The 17,618-nt window shown below is 49.5% G+C and overlaps 1 protein-coding gene across 2 annotated transcripts in view; it reads right to left on the bottom strand.

Moving 5' to 3' along the window:
• Window positions 1–16,544, bottom strand: part of MOCS1 (molybdenum cofactor synthesis 1) — a 287,072-nt gene extending 270,528 nt beyond the window's left edge. For both annotated transcript variants that reach the window (XM_086925881.1, XM_086925882.1), the window contains exon 1: window positions 16,373–16,544. In XM_086925881.1, coding sequence (XP_086782007.1) covers window positions 16,373–16,495 — 123 coding nt within the window. In that variant the 5' untranslated portion in view covers window positions 16,496–16,544. The remainder of the gene's footprint in view (window positions 1–16,372) is intronic.
• Window positions 16,545–17,618: the final 1,074 nt, after the last annotated feature.

The following is a 17,618-nucleotide window of genomic DNA, read 5'->3' as shown; positions in this document are numbered from 1 at the left end:
CTGAGAAGAAGGGCTGTTTAATAATTTCCCAGAATTTTTTGCTATTCTTCAGGACTGCCGCCGAAAGGAGGTCCTCCCATGCTTCTTGTTTAATGGAGTCCTTTCGTTTTTAGGTCTCGCCTGTCGATGCGCATGCGCATCGAGCAAGCGAGACTATGGGGGCTTATCCACTCTTTATCCACTGCAAGGAATCGTGGCGATTCCTTGCAGTGCCCGTGACTTTTAAGCTCAATGCGCATGCGCATTGAGCTTAAAAGCGCGTGCACGTCCGTCTTGTTTTACCCGCTCCGCCCCCTCCCCTTCCCGCCGTGTCGCATTTCTCCTCCCCCCTCCCCTCTCTTCCCTCCGTCTTGTTTGTTTATTTTACCCGCTCCGCCCCCTCCCCTTCCCGCCGTGTCGCATTTCAACATACTACGCAATTTGAAACAGCACTTTTCGCAAATGGAATAATAGTACTTGAGGCCCGTACTTGGGTGACCAGAGTTTTCTAAAAAAAATGTATTCGTTGATTCCTTCTCTCGTGAGACCTCCGCCTTTCTACTGCCACCGTTTCACCGCCATTTTAGGGGAAATTTCCATTTCCATCGCTACTTATACTTATTCCACGCTGTCACTAAATCGATAGATGTGATAGAAAATCGCACTGACTGCCATTGTGTTAAAAAGCCACCCATGCACTCTATAATACAGCATTCACCTTGTTCACTCTTTTCAGCCGCTGATACTTTCTCAAAGCCGAAATAGGTTTCATCCTCCGCTCGGCTGCAGTGGACATCGCACACGGAGACCTGAACCACTCTCCTGAATCGGCAAAGACAAGCTAGACGCCTCCAGAGAGTGCTATTCATGCAAGTCGCCATGTTGCTCAACCCCTCACCCTCACTCACCCTCAACCCCTCACCCTCACCCTCAACCCCTCACCCTCAACCCCTCACTCACCCTCACTCTCACTCACCCTCAACCCCTCACCCTCACTCACCCTCAACCCCTCACCCACCCTCAACCCCTCACCCTCACTCACCCTCAACCCCTCACCCTCACTCACCCTCAACCCCTCACCCACAACCCCTCACCCACCCTCACTCCCTCACCCTCAACCCCTCACCCTCAACCCCTCACCCTCAACCCCTCACCCTCAACCCCTCACCCTCAACCCCTCACACTCAACCCCTCACACTCAACCCCTCACACTCACTCACCCTCAACCCCTCACCCTCAACCCCTCACCCTCACTCACCCTCAACCCCCACTCACCCCCTCACCCTCAACCCCTCACCCTCAACCCCTCACCCTCAACCCCTCACCCTCAACCCCTCACCCTCACTCACCCTCACTCACCCTCACCCACCCTCACTCACCCTCACCCACCCTCACTCACCCTCAACCCCCCACCCTCACTCACCCTCACTCACCCTCAACCCCTCACCCTCAACCCCTCACACTCACTCATCCTCACTCATCCTCACTCACCCTCAACCCCTCACCCTCAAACCCTCACCCTCACTCACCCTCACTCACCCTCACTCACCCTCACCCTCACTCACCCTCAACCCCTCACCCTCACTCACACTCACTCACAACCCCTCACCCTCACTCACCCTCACTCCCCCTCAACCCCTCACCCTCAACCCCTCACCCTCAATCTCAATCCCTCACCCTCCATCCCTCACCCTCAATCCCTCACCCTCCATCCCTCACCCTCCATCCCTCACCCTCCATCCCTCACCCTCCATCCCTCACCCTCCATCCCTCACCCTCCATCCCTCACCCTCCATCCCTCACCCTCCATCCCTCACCCTCACTCACCCTCAACCCCTCACCCTCACTCACCCTCAACCCCTCACCCTCACTCACCCTCACCCTCACTCACCCTCACTCACCCTCACTCACCCTCACTCACCCTCACTCACCCTCACTCACCCTCACTCACCCTCACTCACCCTCACCCTCAACCCCTCACCCACCCTCACTCACCATCAACCACTCACCCTCACTCACCCTCAACCCCTCACCCTCACTCACCCTCACCCTCACTCACCCTCACCCTCACTCACCCTCACCCTCACTCACCCTCACCCACCCTCACCCACCCTCACCCTCACTCACCCTCACCCTCACCCTCACTCACCCTCACCCTCACTCACCCTCACTCACCCTCAACCCCTCACCCTCACTCACCCTCACTCATCCTCACTCATCCTCACTCACCCTCAACCCCTCACCCTCACTCACCCTCAAACCCTCACCCTCACTCACCCTCAAACCCTCACCCTCACTCACCCTCAAACCCTCACCCTCACTCACCCTCAAACCCTCACTCACCCTCAACCCCTCACTCACCCTCACTCACCCTCACTCACCCTCACTCACCCTCACTCACCCTCACCCTCACTCACCCTCACTCACCCTCACCCTCACTCACCCTCACCCACCCTCATCCTCACCCTCACTCACCCTCAACCCCTCACCCACACTCACTCACCCTCAACCCCTCACCCTCAATCCCTCACCCTCAATCCCTCACCCTCACTCACCCTCAACCCCTCACCCTCACTCACCCTCAACCCCTCACTCACCCTCACTCACCCTCACTCACCCTCACTCACCCTCACTCACCCTCACCCTCACCCTCACCCTCACTCACCCTTACTCAGCGCAACCACAGCATCTTAAACTAAATATATTTAATAAACTTTAAGCTATTGGCAATATAAAATAAAATCCATTTTATTTACGTATTAATTATTAATTTTTTTTTAAAGACATTGATTTTTTTTATTTCAATACATATAAGTCACATATAAGTCCCGTTAATACAAAACATGTTGCTTTACAAATGCTAGAGGTGTCACATTTACAAAAATTATAACTATTGGCTTTGTAAAGAAGAAAGCTATTAATTTCGCTATTTAGAAAAAACAACACATAAATAAAAACAAAAAAATAAACACCTATAGCTCAAACTTTACTACTGCGAGACCTATTGCATTTCCAATGCTTGTTTTAATGCTAATTTGTAGGCTTTCCTGAGTCTGGTGATCTCATCGTTTGCCCTGGGGATATTTTTTAGAGCTACTAATAATAATCTATGCGCTTTGGAACATTCTGAATCAAACCAACGCTTATTTCCTGGGATTACGTTTTTAGTCTTAACCAAGAGGTCCTGTGACACCTGGACACATATGGCTTCAAAGGCCTCTACAACTTCTTGACCCAGTGCGCCAGGATTTTTACAAACCTCCACCTGCCCCTTAATTTTTAAAAAAATTTCGGCATAAAATTTTTCTGGAACCACCTTTGCCCATTTCAGGCGTCTTCCTTGGCCAGTTGTCCTTAAGGGATGGGTGGTTACTTTCAATGGGGATGGTCCTATATTGCCTCCCCAAGCCACTTCTACCTCTACAGGGTTATGGTCACTAAAGTGAGATTGTGTGGTGCGATAGGCGTTGACCCGAGTGAGAGTGCTTAGGGATACAAATATATAGTCAATGATAGTGCCATGAGCGATACCAGTGAAGGTTGGATGTCTAATGCCTCCATCCGGTTCATAGAGGTCGAAATTGGCTAAAAAATCCTCCAACTCCTCTCCCTCTATAGAATGTTCAAAATGGGGTCCCTCAGGCCCATCATCCCCATCGAGACTACTTCTCCTGCAATTTAGGTTGCACGGATGAATGTTAAAAATCGCCTAATAAAATATAGTCTGTATCAACCGTATTATTCTGACTGACCGTGTTTAAAATAGTATCCAAATCGCTGATATTACGGCCTCTGTGTTCGCTGTTCCCTGAGTTGTAAAAATGTATGAAAATAGTCCTGCTAGTGTTTGTGATCACTCTTTCGACCAACAGGATATTGGGGGAGTCAGTGTCAATCTGCCTGCAGCTACCCTTTAAATCTAAAGAAAACAGAAATAAAAGGCTTCCCTTGGCCCTCCCCGTGCGACTATGGACAGCAGCTTTGGTAAAGGTGATAAAGCCGTCCCACCACAAATTGTCAGAAGTGTCCCACGTTTCCTGAAGCGCAATAATGTGGTGGCCTAGGACAAAGCTTGACCAGGATTTATCCTGACGTTTACCAGTTAGCCCCGCTATGTTCCAGCTCATTAGCCTACAGGAATCCATGGGTGTCTCAGGTGGTAGGCATGGAGCTGATGCCACTTTAAGCTCTCGGGGTGTTTGGTTTGGTTCATTAAATCCTACGTCCAAAGAGCTGTGCAGGTTCACACTACCCCCACCCAAGGTCGAACTGTGGTCGGGCAGATGAGGCATGGGTATTGGGTAATCGTTCAAAATCGTGTAATGACCTTCGTGCACTGACTTCACCTACCTATTCCTCTCACAACTCTAGTGTGCAGGAACCTCCCCACGAGTAAAAACGAGCGCTAGCAAAGGCGAAATCGCCCATTCTTCCATCGCCATTACCCTCGCCCTGACCTGGGACACGCCCACTCAGAGGCCACGCCCCCCGCTAGTGTTTAAAAGGCGCGCTGATTAGCGAGTGCGCTGATCAGATTTTGACAAACTCCTGAGGCACAGCCGGGAGCAGCTTGCGTTACTGCATACTTTTGTGCTTTTAAAATTGTGAAACTTTGTAATTTTTAACACTTCACCTACCTATTCCTCTCACAACTCTAGTGTGCAGGAACCTCCCCACGAGTAAAAAAGAGCGCTAGCAAAGGCGAAATCGCCCATTCTTCCATCGCCATTACCCTCGCCCTGACCTGGGACACGCCCACTCAGAGGCCACGCCCCCTCCCTTCGTTTTCCCACCATAAAAATGTACAAGCACCGGAAGCGCAGCGGACGAGCGCAGCGGGCGCGACGATTGCGCGCCGAAGACACGCCTAAGACAAGCCCGTCTGCGCCCGTCCGCGACCTGCCGGGACCAGGGCCAGACCACGCTGCCCGCCCCTTTGTCTACTCCAGGTCTGTCCTCTTGAGTTATCGAAACAAGGAACAGAGCTTGTTACCAAGGGACACTATTAATCGACTCTGCGCATTCGGGATTCTGTCTCAGGGCTGTCATCTGACTGCACCTGCCTTAGAACACACTCAAAGAGACCCGCAAATTCCATCGCTCACTATCTTCTATTTAAACACTCGCTCCCTGCCAAAACATCAGTTGGATGTTTTCCTTCTGCTGGACACGGAGAAACCAGATATTCTCCTACTCACGGAGACATGGTTAACTCCCAACTCCGCCCCTGATATAATAGCGGCGCTCCCACCTAACTATTATATCATCCACGCAGATCGTGTCAGCGGGAAAGGGGGAGGAGTTGCAGCTATTATCCGTTCCAACTTGATTGTCACCTCCCTTACCGGCCTTTCACTGAATAACACAGACAACCTTGTGCTGAAAATTACTACCTCCCAATCGACAATTGCGTGTGTACTATTGTACAGACCCCCGACCCCGATGCCATCATTTCCTATGAATCTGGCTGACCAACTTGCTAACTTAGCACTTGAACATCCTAAGATTTTCCTAATAGGAGACTTAAACTACTGGTACAAAGACCCCCTGGAAGGCCCACAATCGGCCGAACTGACTGACCTTCTATCCAACCTAAATTTCAATCAATTAATTTCATCCGCCACCCACTGCAAAGGTCACATCCTAGACCAGGTGTGGTCCAATACCACCTGTACAACTGCCCCAACCATACTACCTTGCCTCTGGTCCGATCACGCACTCCTTCAATTTAAGCTATGTATCGCCCCTGCCACCACTACTGCATTAGGCGGAGGCGGGTTAGCCAGGAACTGGAATACAATGAACAAAACAGCATTTCTAGAGTCATTAGCCAATACCATCCCTCCCCCTCAAGATGAGATTGATCTCTCAGTATCCATGCTCACCAACTGGCTAAACACGGCCAGTGATCTCCATGTCCCTTTTAAAAAAATCAGACTGGCACGACGTGCCGATGCCAACCGCTGGTTTTCCACTGATCTAAAAGTGAGGAAACTGGCCCAACGGCAATTAGAACGTCACTGGCGTCGCAACTACGACCCTGATTTAAAAAGGACCTTTATTAAAGCAAGGAAGGAGTATATGACTGCCATCTCTGCTGCAAAGGCGTCCTACTTTTCTTCCAAAATTTTGGAATCCACAAATAAATCTAAGGACATCTTTTCCATCCTAAACGAATTAACAAACTTAGATACTGTTCGTCCTAAGATCATCCCCACTCAACCGCTTTGTGACTCACTTAATGTCTACTTTATTGACAAAATACTGGACATCAAAGCCAGTATCCCTCAACCGGTGTCCCCCCTCACGTCCGGCATGTCTATCAAGCCTAACCACAACATCCTTAGTAGCTTCCCACCTATTACCCAGGACCAATTTCGGGAATTGCTATCAAGAGTAAAATCCGGTGCACCCTCGGACAGTTGCCCGCCTCACATCTTAAAAGAGTGCTTCCTGACACACCCAGCCCCTGCCATTTCCCTCCTGAATAACTCCCTGTCTCTTGGCACAGTTCCCGCAGCGTTTAAAGAGGCCATAGTCATCCCGCTGCTAAAAAAACCTGGGGCAGACCCAGCTTGCAAAGCCAACTTTCGACCCATCTCGCTGCTGCCCTATTTGGCAAAAGTTCTAGAGGCGCACGTGGCCAAGTGCCTCTCTAACTCTCTTGAGGAATCCTCCTGCTTCGACCCCCACCAGGCAGGCTTTCGGCCTGCACACTCCACTGAAGCAGTAGTCACGACAGTCTTGGACACCCTGCGTGACTGCGCCGACAGACGCTCCCCACAGGCCCTGGTGCTCCTGGACCTTTCGGCCGCTTTTGACACGGTCGATCACAACATCTTGGTCGACCGTGTCGAACAGGCCGGCGTCCGGGACCTAGCAGCCTGTTGGTTGAGATCCTTCTTGACAGACCGCAACCAAACACTACGCCTTGGTGATCTAATGGGTGCCAAACAGGCCATCACCTGCGGAGTGCCACAAGGTTCCTCCCTGTCACCTCACCTATTTAATCTTTACATACTTCCCCTGATTCAGACCCTAAGAGACAAACAGGTGAGAGTCTTCAACTACGCAGACGACTTACAACTGCTCTTTACCATCGACAACACGGAAGACTCCATACTGCACTTTCAGTCCACCATGAGTTTCATTAAAACTTGGATGGACCAGAACCAGCTCAAACTAAACCCGGGGAAAACCGAGTTAGTTTTGACCGGCGACAGCACTAAGTACTGGGGCCTCCACTATTGGCCTTCTGAATTAGGCCAAGCTCCAACACCTTCCTTGTCAGCCAAAACACTTGGAGTCACCGTGGACCGCGACCTATCACTGAAAGCGCAAGTAGGTCAGGTGGTCTCCAAGTGCTTTTTCCAACTAAAAAAAATTCGGAAGGTACGCCGTCTGCTTACTTCAGAGGCAATCACCCAGGTTGTGATCTCAACTGTACTGTCCCATCTGGACTGCGCGAACGCCATCTACCTAGGTCTTCCCAACTACCTAGTTAAGCGACTCCAGATGGTACAGAACCATGCCTCAAGGCTAATTCTGAACCAACCTAGGCGACACGCAGCTACCCCTCTACTAAAGAAACTACACTGGCTCCCAGTAACCCAGCGCTGTGCCTTTAAAACTGGTTGTATAATCTTCAAGTCCCTCTATTGTAAAAGCCCCTCATTCATTAACCAACTGTTTTCCAGATATACTCCATCCCGCAACCTACGCTCACTCCATTTGAGCCTTCTGCAGACGCCCTCCTTCAAACTTAAGCGCGCAGGAGGCCGTAGGTTTGCGACCCTTGCTTCCTGCTTGTGGAATTCCTTCCCCCTGGAGATCCGGAATTGTCAAGATCTCCTCTCTTTCCGGAAAGCCTTGAAGATCTGGCTCTTCAGACAAGCATTTCAATAACGCAACTCCCCCCCTTTGTTCATGTTACTGATGATCACAGCGCCAAGAAACCAATCGGTGAAAGCGCGCTTTAGAAATATTTTAATAACATAACATAATAACATAACTGACTGGGGGTGAGTCTGGTCCAGTTGTTGGACTGAGACGTCTATCCCCTGGTTCGTGTCCTCTATATGTCAGTTGCAGTCGTTTAGGCCCGACAGAACCCCGTATCTATTTCCCATACCCAGTCCCCAATCAAATGGAGTAGGCACCTGACCCCATCCGCTTGCTGGTGGATTCCACATAGGCTGGGGAGTATTAGGTCTCATTAAAAAATGTCCGTTCCCTTGCCTAAACGTAAACCCATTCCCCTGGCCCCTGTTATCATAGCCTGGAGTATTTGGTCCCCACCTATTTATATTGGGCCAAGGTGGCCCTGGTGTTCTTGCCATTGGCCCATGCGGGAAGTTGTGTTGCCCTAAACCACGACTACTCAAGGGGCGAGAATAGTTGTTGTTAAGTCTAGGCCTGATTTCCCCACCCCAATGAGCAATTCTAGCGTTCCTTCTAGGCCTGGGGATATTGGAAAAACTCGCCATCTGGGTCTGGGTGTAAAAGAATTTCAGAGTAAGGGGAATTATGGATCCAGTTCTGCGTTGCGGTGGGAGGATGTTAGCAAGAATGTTAGGGAGTACTTCTGCGCTAGCAAAATTTAATATGACACAGTCCCCATTGAATTTCTTGGTCTTGTTCCCAATCCATGGTACCCTCCTTGCCATGACGATTTCCCCAGCTAGCTGGTCGGCACCCTGGTCTGCCATGCGCATATTATTGGTAAGCCAATATAAAGCTTTATCCTCGAGACCTTGGGCGGATTCCTTTTGCTCCTGAGATAACAGGGACATTTGCCAATACCAGAACTAATGATGAGGCTTCCAAAATGAATTGCGAGGATTCATCCCCTAAGTGCAGTTGGGTTGGAGCCCTAGGATGTGGCGTAGGGGGCTTGCTAGGTACATCATGGGTGGGTGCAGGTGGTAGTAATTGGCCTTCCGGGATGGGCTGTTGTTGAATATCTGTAGGACCTGGGACAGCGCCCTGGTCTCCCTCCACGACAACTACAGGTTTACTAACTTCGCTGGCTAAATTCTCTAAGTCATTCACCAACTTGCTTTGCAACCCTCCCATCTTTTTTATTTCGGATGTTAATTTATCAATCTTCCCAATGAGGGGCTTGATGATGGTTTTAATTTTGATGTCTATCATGTCTGAAATCCTGTTAAATAGATCATCATCGATGAGTTGTTTGAGCTCGTCAACGTCTTCACACTCCACGTTGTTTCCTTTATGTCTAGGAGGTGAGTTAATCTTTTTCTTTCCTGACTGTTTACCCCCCCTTTTGACTTGAGCTTTTCTACAATTTCTCACTGGACGCGTGACAGGGGAAGAAGATGATGGGGGAATCTCCGCAACAATATTTTGCTGCTGCTCAGAGTCAGACGTGACGTTAATTGACTGATCAGCTAACAAAACAGAGTTTCCGTCATCTGCCTCCAGATTGATTAAGTTAGCATCAGTTGCGAGGATTGGAGGGTCGGGCATTGGGGTATCAAGAGTTTGTGTACTGGGATCAGGGCTCGGTGGGAGCAAAATTGGCGATTGACTCAACCCTAGGGATTCCCTTCTGTCATTATTTATTTTTTTAACCACTTGTACTAAAAAAAGAGTCAAGGGTTTTAAGTGGTGCTGGGGTGACAGAGGCCGATTTTTTAGACATAATTACAAATGAGCGAAAATAGGTTAAGAGGTCACGAGCTACACAGGTAAATGATATAGGGTGATAGCAGCAGGCTACAGTTCTAGCAAGGCAAAAGATAAGAGAGTATCATACAACATATACAGTTTATAGATTAAATAAACTCAAATCCTGGGTCAATTACACAAAATGCTAGGGTTCAAATGCATGATGTGCTTCCTAAAGATCAATCTCAAAAGGTCTCAATAAGCCACCTGTAAGGCGAGATCAATCAACGAAGAACGTCTAGTAAAGACCGTATATTCTAGATTTGGTCCTATTCTGAAGCGTTTATCCCCCCCTACTAGACCTTGTACCTGGGCGATTCAGTGAGGGCTCGAAAAACCCTACTGACCCCCGTCTGGCAACGAGGAGAAGAGTGGAGGTACACTACAGTAAATGGGCCGGGCGACAGTGATCAGGGGCAAACAATGTCAGTAGTCCACGACTTTTATCTCATTAAAAACAGTACCTTGAGAAATATGTGATGTAGGGTATTAGGGAGTGGGCCCAGCCCGGCCTCCTTCGGCCCCGGACGGCCACAGACGGCCCCGCCCTTGTCCCGGGCTTCTCCCGGGACGCTCCTGCACGCTCCCGCTAGCGGGTACAGGCCTTCCCTTATGTAGGTGGACCGTTAAGTTGCAAGCGGGGCGTGGTGGACAGGGAGAGCGGCCAGGTGTTGGTGGGCGGGCGCGGTGTGCAGAGGCTTCTGGTCCTTGAAGTCCTGCTCCGCGCGCTCGCAGCCCTGGTCCAGTCCACGCTGTTCAAACCTGCTCCCTGTTCTTACTGGAGCGCAGCAGGACCCGCGAAGCGGGTTCCGCAAGTTGTTGAGGCAAAGAGGCAAAGATTAAGGGTCCAGAAATGCCCTCGAACCACGGCAGCAGCAGTCTCCGATTTCAGGCGTCCCAGGGGTGATACTGTGGAAACCTCAGCACCCAGGGGTGATACTGTGGAAACCTCAGCACCCAGGGGTGATACTGTGGAAACCTCAGCACCCAGGGGTGATACTGTGGAAACCTCAGCAGCCGGGGATTATACTGTGGAAACCTCAGCAGCCGGGGCTTATACTGTGGAAACCTCAGCAGCCGGGGCTTATACTGTGGAAACATCAGCAGGCGGGGCTTATACTGTGGAAACCTCAGCAGCCGGAGCATATACCGTGGAAACCTCAGCACCAAGGGCTTTTACTGTGGAAACTAGCTTTTCCCCTTCTAGCAGAACTCAAATAGTGAGGAGGAGGTTCTGTTGTGTTAAGGGAGGTCATTCCATGTCTTGGGTAACCCTGGGCGTAGCACTACACTACGCTAACAGAGTATGCGTAGATTGAACTAATTCACACTCCGCAAATTGCACGTAGCATAGCAGGTAAATCAACAACATCCACAGATGCTTTGACAAAGCAATTTTACATGCCAGAAAGCATGTAACCAATTCACAAAAGTTAACCTTATGAATGACATTTTTAGGTAATGAGAGAGGTGATGATTTTGGTGTCCCCCCTAACCTAGGGAAGAGAACCAAGCAGATGCCTTGAAAACAAAAAGTACATCTTATTGAACGATTCGGTGGAGGTCCCATCCTCTTAGGACCACCCCAAGCACATTTATTGGCAAAAAACGATCCCAACCAAAGGCCCAGCAAAGCATTATGGGACGAGATTAGCAGTGGGCAGTGAATAATATAGTATCCAATATCAAAATAAATTTACAAAGAGCAGCAGTTCAAATACAAAAGCATTGAAACCATTTCATGAACCTTATGCTTTAGACTTGTGAGGGACATCTAGTAACGACTAGTGGAACTGTAGCTTGATGTAAGAATAATTTTAATGCATTTGCATTTGACTTGTGAGGGACATCTAGTAACGACTAGTTGAACTGCAGCTCTTTGTAGAGTTACTTTGATATTGGATACTATAATATTCACTGTCCACTGCTAATCTCATCCCATAATGCTTTGCAGGGCCTTTGGTTGGGATAGATTTTTTTGCCAATAACTGTGCTTGGGGTGGTCCTAAGAGGATGGGACCACAACCAAATCGTTCAATAAGATGTGCATTTTGTTTTCAAGGCATCTGCTTGGTTCTCTCCCTAGGTTAGGGAGGATCCCAAAATCATCACCTCTCTCACTGCTTGTTAATACTTCATTCACATTTGTGAAAGTGCTATATGCTCTTTAGCATATAAGCTATGCGTAGTGTTGCTACGCCAACTATGCCCAGGTTTAGTCTTGGGTGCAAAGTAGGCAAATTAGTGACCTCCAGTTTTCCTTTCACAGATGCAGGGAATATGAGTGATTGAGGTAAAGCGTATGTGTCTGGTGGGTTGGTCAGATAAACTGGTCCTGTCTTGTGTAGTGCTTTTTAAGTGTGCGTGAGAAGTTTGAATTGGCAGCGCTTGTAATAGGGGAGCCGTGAAGCTTCCTGTGGTGCGGTGTGATGTGGGTGCTGCGTGGGAGGTTGAGCATGAGTCTTTCCGCTGTGTTCTGGATGGTCTGGAGTCTGTGTAGGAGTTGTTTGGAGATTCCGGCGTAGAGAGTGTTGCTGAAGGGCAGCCTGATGGTGATGGGTGCTTGTGTGATGGTGTGTCTAGTGCTCTGAAGCAACCATTTGAAGATCTTACGTAGCATGCGTAGGATGGGGAAGCAGGAGGTGCACAATGCGTTGACTTAAGGTGTTATGCGGAGGGTGTTCACATTGTTTCTGGCTTGTCACCTTGATTGCAGCACACATGATCACATCATGTTGACCGTTACCATTGCGGAGATATCAACCACAACCATGTCATTTTATATTGAAGGGCCTGTTGAGTACTGAGGAGAGACACAATATGGTTTACTGACGAAGACTGACAAGAGTTGCTCTATCTACAGCGTCTGCTAGTAGCCTAGATGTTCTGCCTGAAAAGATTTCTTGGATGCAGGACAGCCCTGCGGGAGGTTAAAACACATAACCATCTACAAACATAGCTAGATAGAGATGGACAGCGGGACGCTGTGTGTGATTGCATCAAAGGTAGGTGGAGAGCAGGGGCAGAGAGGAATCACAGAAAGCTCAGTGATCCAGACGGCAGCATGCACGATTCAGGAGTATTGCAGAATGAGTGAAATTAAGCCAAAGTGGCAAAAGAACAGTTGGAGCAGCAATCTTTATTCACACCCCAAAAACCTTTGATGCTCCCAAAGGCTCTCAAAGGTGGATGATCTCCAGACGAGCAATCCATAAATTGGCTCATGTCTCAGACCTTCGCCATATTGGCAACCTGTGTATGCAAAGGTGACAAACTAAGCACTTGCTATGTTGCAGTCCTGACTTAACAACACTGAGTTGGCTCCCTCCCTCTGTTAATCTCTTGTCCTCATCCCTGCAAGAGAGACCAATACTTTTTATCATCTTCTTGGTGTAAACAATTCCTCCCCCATCATTTGTATGTTCACTATTACTAGGCAATGAGTGTTCATGGTAGTAGCAAATCAGTGAAATTAGACTTGCATTGGTTCAGTTATGGCACCAGCATGGCATAGCTTTTTTTACTCGTTCTTTTTATCTTTTCCCTTGTTTCTTGCACAATTGATCTCTTGTATATCCTCAATCCTCATTGCCGGTCTACAGCTCCCCATCACTCCACACTCCAATTCCCAATTAACTCTGACCTCTCTGTTCTAACAAAACACATTTATCAAAACAACAATAGCCAAGGGTTCCTGCCACAAGACACTGTTTTCTGTTCTAGAGAAGCCAGAAGAACCCAAAAAGTGGGTTCATTGCGTCTGCTGGGGACTACAGGTCTAAACTCCCCAGTGGAGAAGAGCCCTCAGCCCACCTTGTTCATCAAAGACCTGAACGCCCAGTGCCTGCTTGGAGCTTAACCCACTCAAGACAGAATTGCTGTTATTTGCCAAAGATACAAACAATAGTACAAACCTGCCACAATGATAGGAACTCGGACAGCTTTGAACCCAAACTTTCACTGAATACCAAGTCATTTGGCTTCACCCAGGACACCATTTTTAGTTTTTTGCTGGACTCTATATTTTTGCAGGATGCAGAACTAAGTGGACTTTAACCCTGCCAGCCAGTAGTAAAGCGTCTGTGCCTTTTCTTCACACATGGTCGAATTGGCATCCTCTAAATTGGTATATTTAACTTACCTATATATGTCCCTAGTAAAGGATCCAGAGTGTACCCAGGGCATGTAAATTAAATACTACTAGTGGACTGCTGCACCTATTGTATATTAATAAGTAAACCTCAAGTAGGCCTTGCAGCCCACACGCCCTGCTCCATGGCCTCCCAGGCCCCACATCAGCATTCCCCTCAAGGGCATCAGACACCCCACAGCAAGTATCATTCAAAGCTGAAGAAATATAATGAGATCACCCTGATCCTGACAGAACCATATTGGCTCCTCTTGCTGCCATGCATAAGCTTCAAAACCGGCTACTTCATTTACACAGGCATCACGATCAGCACCCATGCTGATCTTGCAGACAAGCTCATCATCTCTGGTGGCCACCAGTACCCCCGAAGCCAGGATACCCCCACAGTGGAGACTAAAAAATAAAAACTTATTATAAAAAAAGGCATCAGGCCATTTCCACCTATGTATCAAGGGTCTGCAACAGCAGCCCCAATGCTTCTTCGGTTCAGGAAAGAGTTGAAGACGGAGCCCTTTAAAGAACATTCCATCAGAATGCAGATGCAGAACACTCCTGATCCCAGAGTCCAGCTACCTCTCCTAGTCTCGTGGACTGCCCGCCAGCCTTTGACCCTGTGTGGTGAGCTGTGTCTTTTGGCTAGGTTCACACTATACAACTACCAAATAATGACAGTAGGTTCCCAGAGGGCTTTAGTATCACAGACATTATACCGTGACTAATGCATGGGAAGTATAGAGATTGTGCAACATGTCTTTATTGTTGCTTTTTTAGGTTTAATAGGTGAGGCGTAGTCTTGCACAGCTCCTCCTGCTGCGGTGACCTATTTTGCACCTAGTCGTTCTGCCAGGGAAGCTGGCTCTGTACCTGTGGTCTTAGCACTAGGTATAAATCTTTCACAGTACAAAAGCAAAAACAAGTGCCATTGTCAATCATTCTTTTCAAGCACAATTGCAAAGGAAAGAGTACACTCGGAAAATAAGCAAACAGGATTTAGTTCTGGTTTCGCATGTGAAGGATCTGCATTGTTTGACGTCGATAAGTCCACATCATGAAACTTAGACATGGTCTGACACTTCAGGCGTTTACTCAACATCTCTTTGCATGTTGGGAATTCTGAGCCCAGTTTGACAGCGTTCAAAGCACCCCCTGCCAGGTACATGTGAGTGAGCCACTTGGAAGTGTTGTGAGAAGAAGCAAATTAAAATTAGAAATGTTATGAACTTGTCTCAAGACACACACACAGCGGAAAGGAAAGCCAGTTTGCCTGGAGTCTGGCAGCTTCAAGTGCAGCATGTATACACCACCTCTGTGACAGGTGCCCTGACTTGAACAGATGCCACTGGAGTGGAGGGATTCTGCACTCTGAGGGCCGGCAGTGCACATGCACAGCCGCCCTCCTCCTCGCCAGTGCACAAACCTGTTCTGCTGCCTACCGGCGCATACGCATGTCCACCCCATCTAACAGAAGACATACCCGTAGATATCCCAATGCTAACGGTTGATACTTGTTCTACCTGCTTCCAGGACACATACATGGCAACCTCCTCTACAAGCAGATATACCAGTTATGTTTTCACCCAAGGGATACACCAGTTGTACAAGCAAGCAGATCCGTTCTACCCACTATTGGTAGATATACCAGTTATTTTTTCACCCATGGGGCTGGCAATACCAGTTGGCACATCTGTTCTACCCACTGCCAGCTGATAATACCTGTTCTTTACTCACCCAGGGGGGCTATATTAGTTCTACCAGCAAGCACATCTGTTTTACCCACTACCAACAGATATACCAGTTCTTTTCTCACCCAGAGTATACACCAATTCTACCAGCAGGCACATCTGTTCTACCCACTATAGATATAGCAGTTATTTTCTCACCCATGGGGCTGGCTATACCAGTTCTACCAGCAGGCACATCTATTCTACTCCCTGCCAGCAGATGTACTAGTTATTTTCTCAACCAGGGAGAAATACCAGTTCTACCAGCAGGCCCATCTGTTCTAGCCTCTGCCACTGCATGCCCACCCTTCTACACACAGATCTGCCAGGGTTCCCATCTACAGTGGGTTCAGGAGATCTACCAGTGGACAAATATGATCTGCTAAGTACCAAATTACTTGAGTGACTTTACAACTTGTACATTTGCATTTTTTTCTATTTGTATCTCTTCCCTGTGTGACTTTACAACTTGTACATTTGCAATTTTTTTTCACTGTTTGTATCTTTTATGTAACTCATGTCATCCTAAGTCCTTATGTATCGCAACTGGTTCTTTTGCAAAGCGCTCTGACACCTCCGGGGAATGTTCGGGCTATAGAAAATTGCATTAAGTAAGTAAGTAAATAAATAAGATGCATAAGCCTGCCTATCCAAGCACCCCTCACCCCAGCCCAAGCGGTGCATGTACCAGCCCTCCCAGGACACGCATGCCACCCCCCACCCAGTGGATAGACCAGTTCCCATTCCCTCATATGACCCGTCCCCGCTGCACCTTGCCCCCGAGGGGGGGGCGGCCACGCCCCCTCCCGCAGCAGCCGCCTGACAGCCTCACCTGAGCCCCGGGCAGCGCCCCCCGCACGGGGGCCTCTGAGGCGCAGCTCCGGCCCACCCAGGGCCGCCGCGGCGCCCTCCTCAGCAGGCCCAGGAGCCTGGCCCGTCCCGCCGCCGCTGCCATGGCTTCGCTGCTCTGAGCCCGCAACGGGCACCGTACGGAGAGCACGGGGCACGCACCGAGGGACGGGCACGCGCAGCAGCCAATCACAGCCGAGGAGATCACCGAGGGGGCAGGGCCTGAGTGAGGGACGGGCACGCAGAGCAGCCAATCACAGCCGAGGCGCTCACCGAGGGGGCGGGGCAACGGGGCGGCGGGTGCAAATACAGGCTCAACGGCAGGCCGAGTGGGCGTGGCTCTGCTGGAGGTGAACTGAGGGATCTGTTACGCAATCTACAGCGAGAACATAAGGCGGGGATACGCAAATGAGCCGTTAAGATCGTTGACCCCCGCGCTCTAAGGCATGCTGGGAGTTGTAGTACTTAAAACAGCTTAGGCTTAAGTGAGGAAGAGAACGGCTGGTGTGAGCGGAGCATAAATCAGAGGGTACAAAATGTATCCTAACGGGGTTCAAGCCAGGGAATCAAACTCAAATCTAGGCGTCGGTTTAACCTGCGATCGTTGACAAATCACTGAATGTCCCATGCCTTCAAAAATAGGACTTTGTCATTTGGTGCTCATATTGTATTGCATTGCAATTGCATTTGTATAGCGCTTACTGTGGTGTCTGCACTCGTTGGGCCTCGGTCGGCCCTTGACAAGGGTCGCTGGGCTACGCGCGGGCAGACTTGCGCAGCGGGCACAATTACGGAGCCGACGCCAGATACCTAGTCGGAAGTGACGTCCCCGAGCGGCCGTCCTCCTTTTATTACTTTCCCACATGCCACGCCTGGCCTGCGGATGTAGGGATGCGTGTGGTGCGAGACTAGACTGCCGACATTACATCCCTATCCAACTTTGTCCTTTGATTGTCCTTGTTTAGTCACAAATGCCCACGGATACACAGGTACCTCAGATCTTACAAACAAGCATAGTCTCTCAGCCTCTGGCTCGGCGGTGGATTGGGCCGCAGGCTGTCCCGTTGGGAACCAGTGCGCCCTCCTCTGCTGTCCTGACCGGGTCTTCTGGAGCCCACCTCACGGGGAGGAGAGGAAATTACTTCTGGGGCTTGCCGGGCTGGCTTCTTGCTGGCTCCCCGGCAAGCCCAGGTCGTCTGTTTCCTCCGTCTTTTCCTCCCCTCACGGTG

The sequence above is a fragment of the Lissotriton vulgaris genome, chromosome 6, assembly GCF_964263255.1.
Source record: "Lissotriton vulgaris chromosome 6, aLisVul1.2, whole genome shotgun sequence".
NCBI lineage: Eukaryota > Metazoa > Chordata > Amphibia > Caudata > Salamandridae > Lissotriton > Lissotriton vulgaris.
This window is presented reverse-complemented; position numbering and strand designations above follow the sequence as displayed.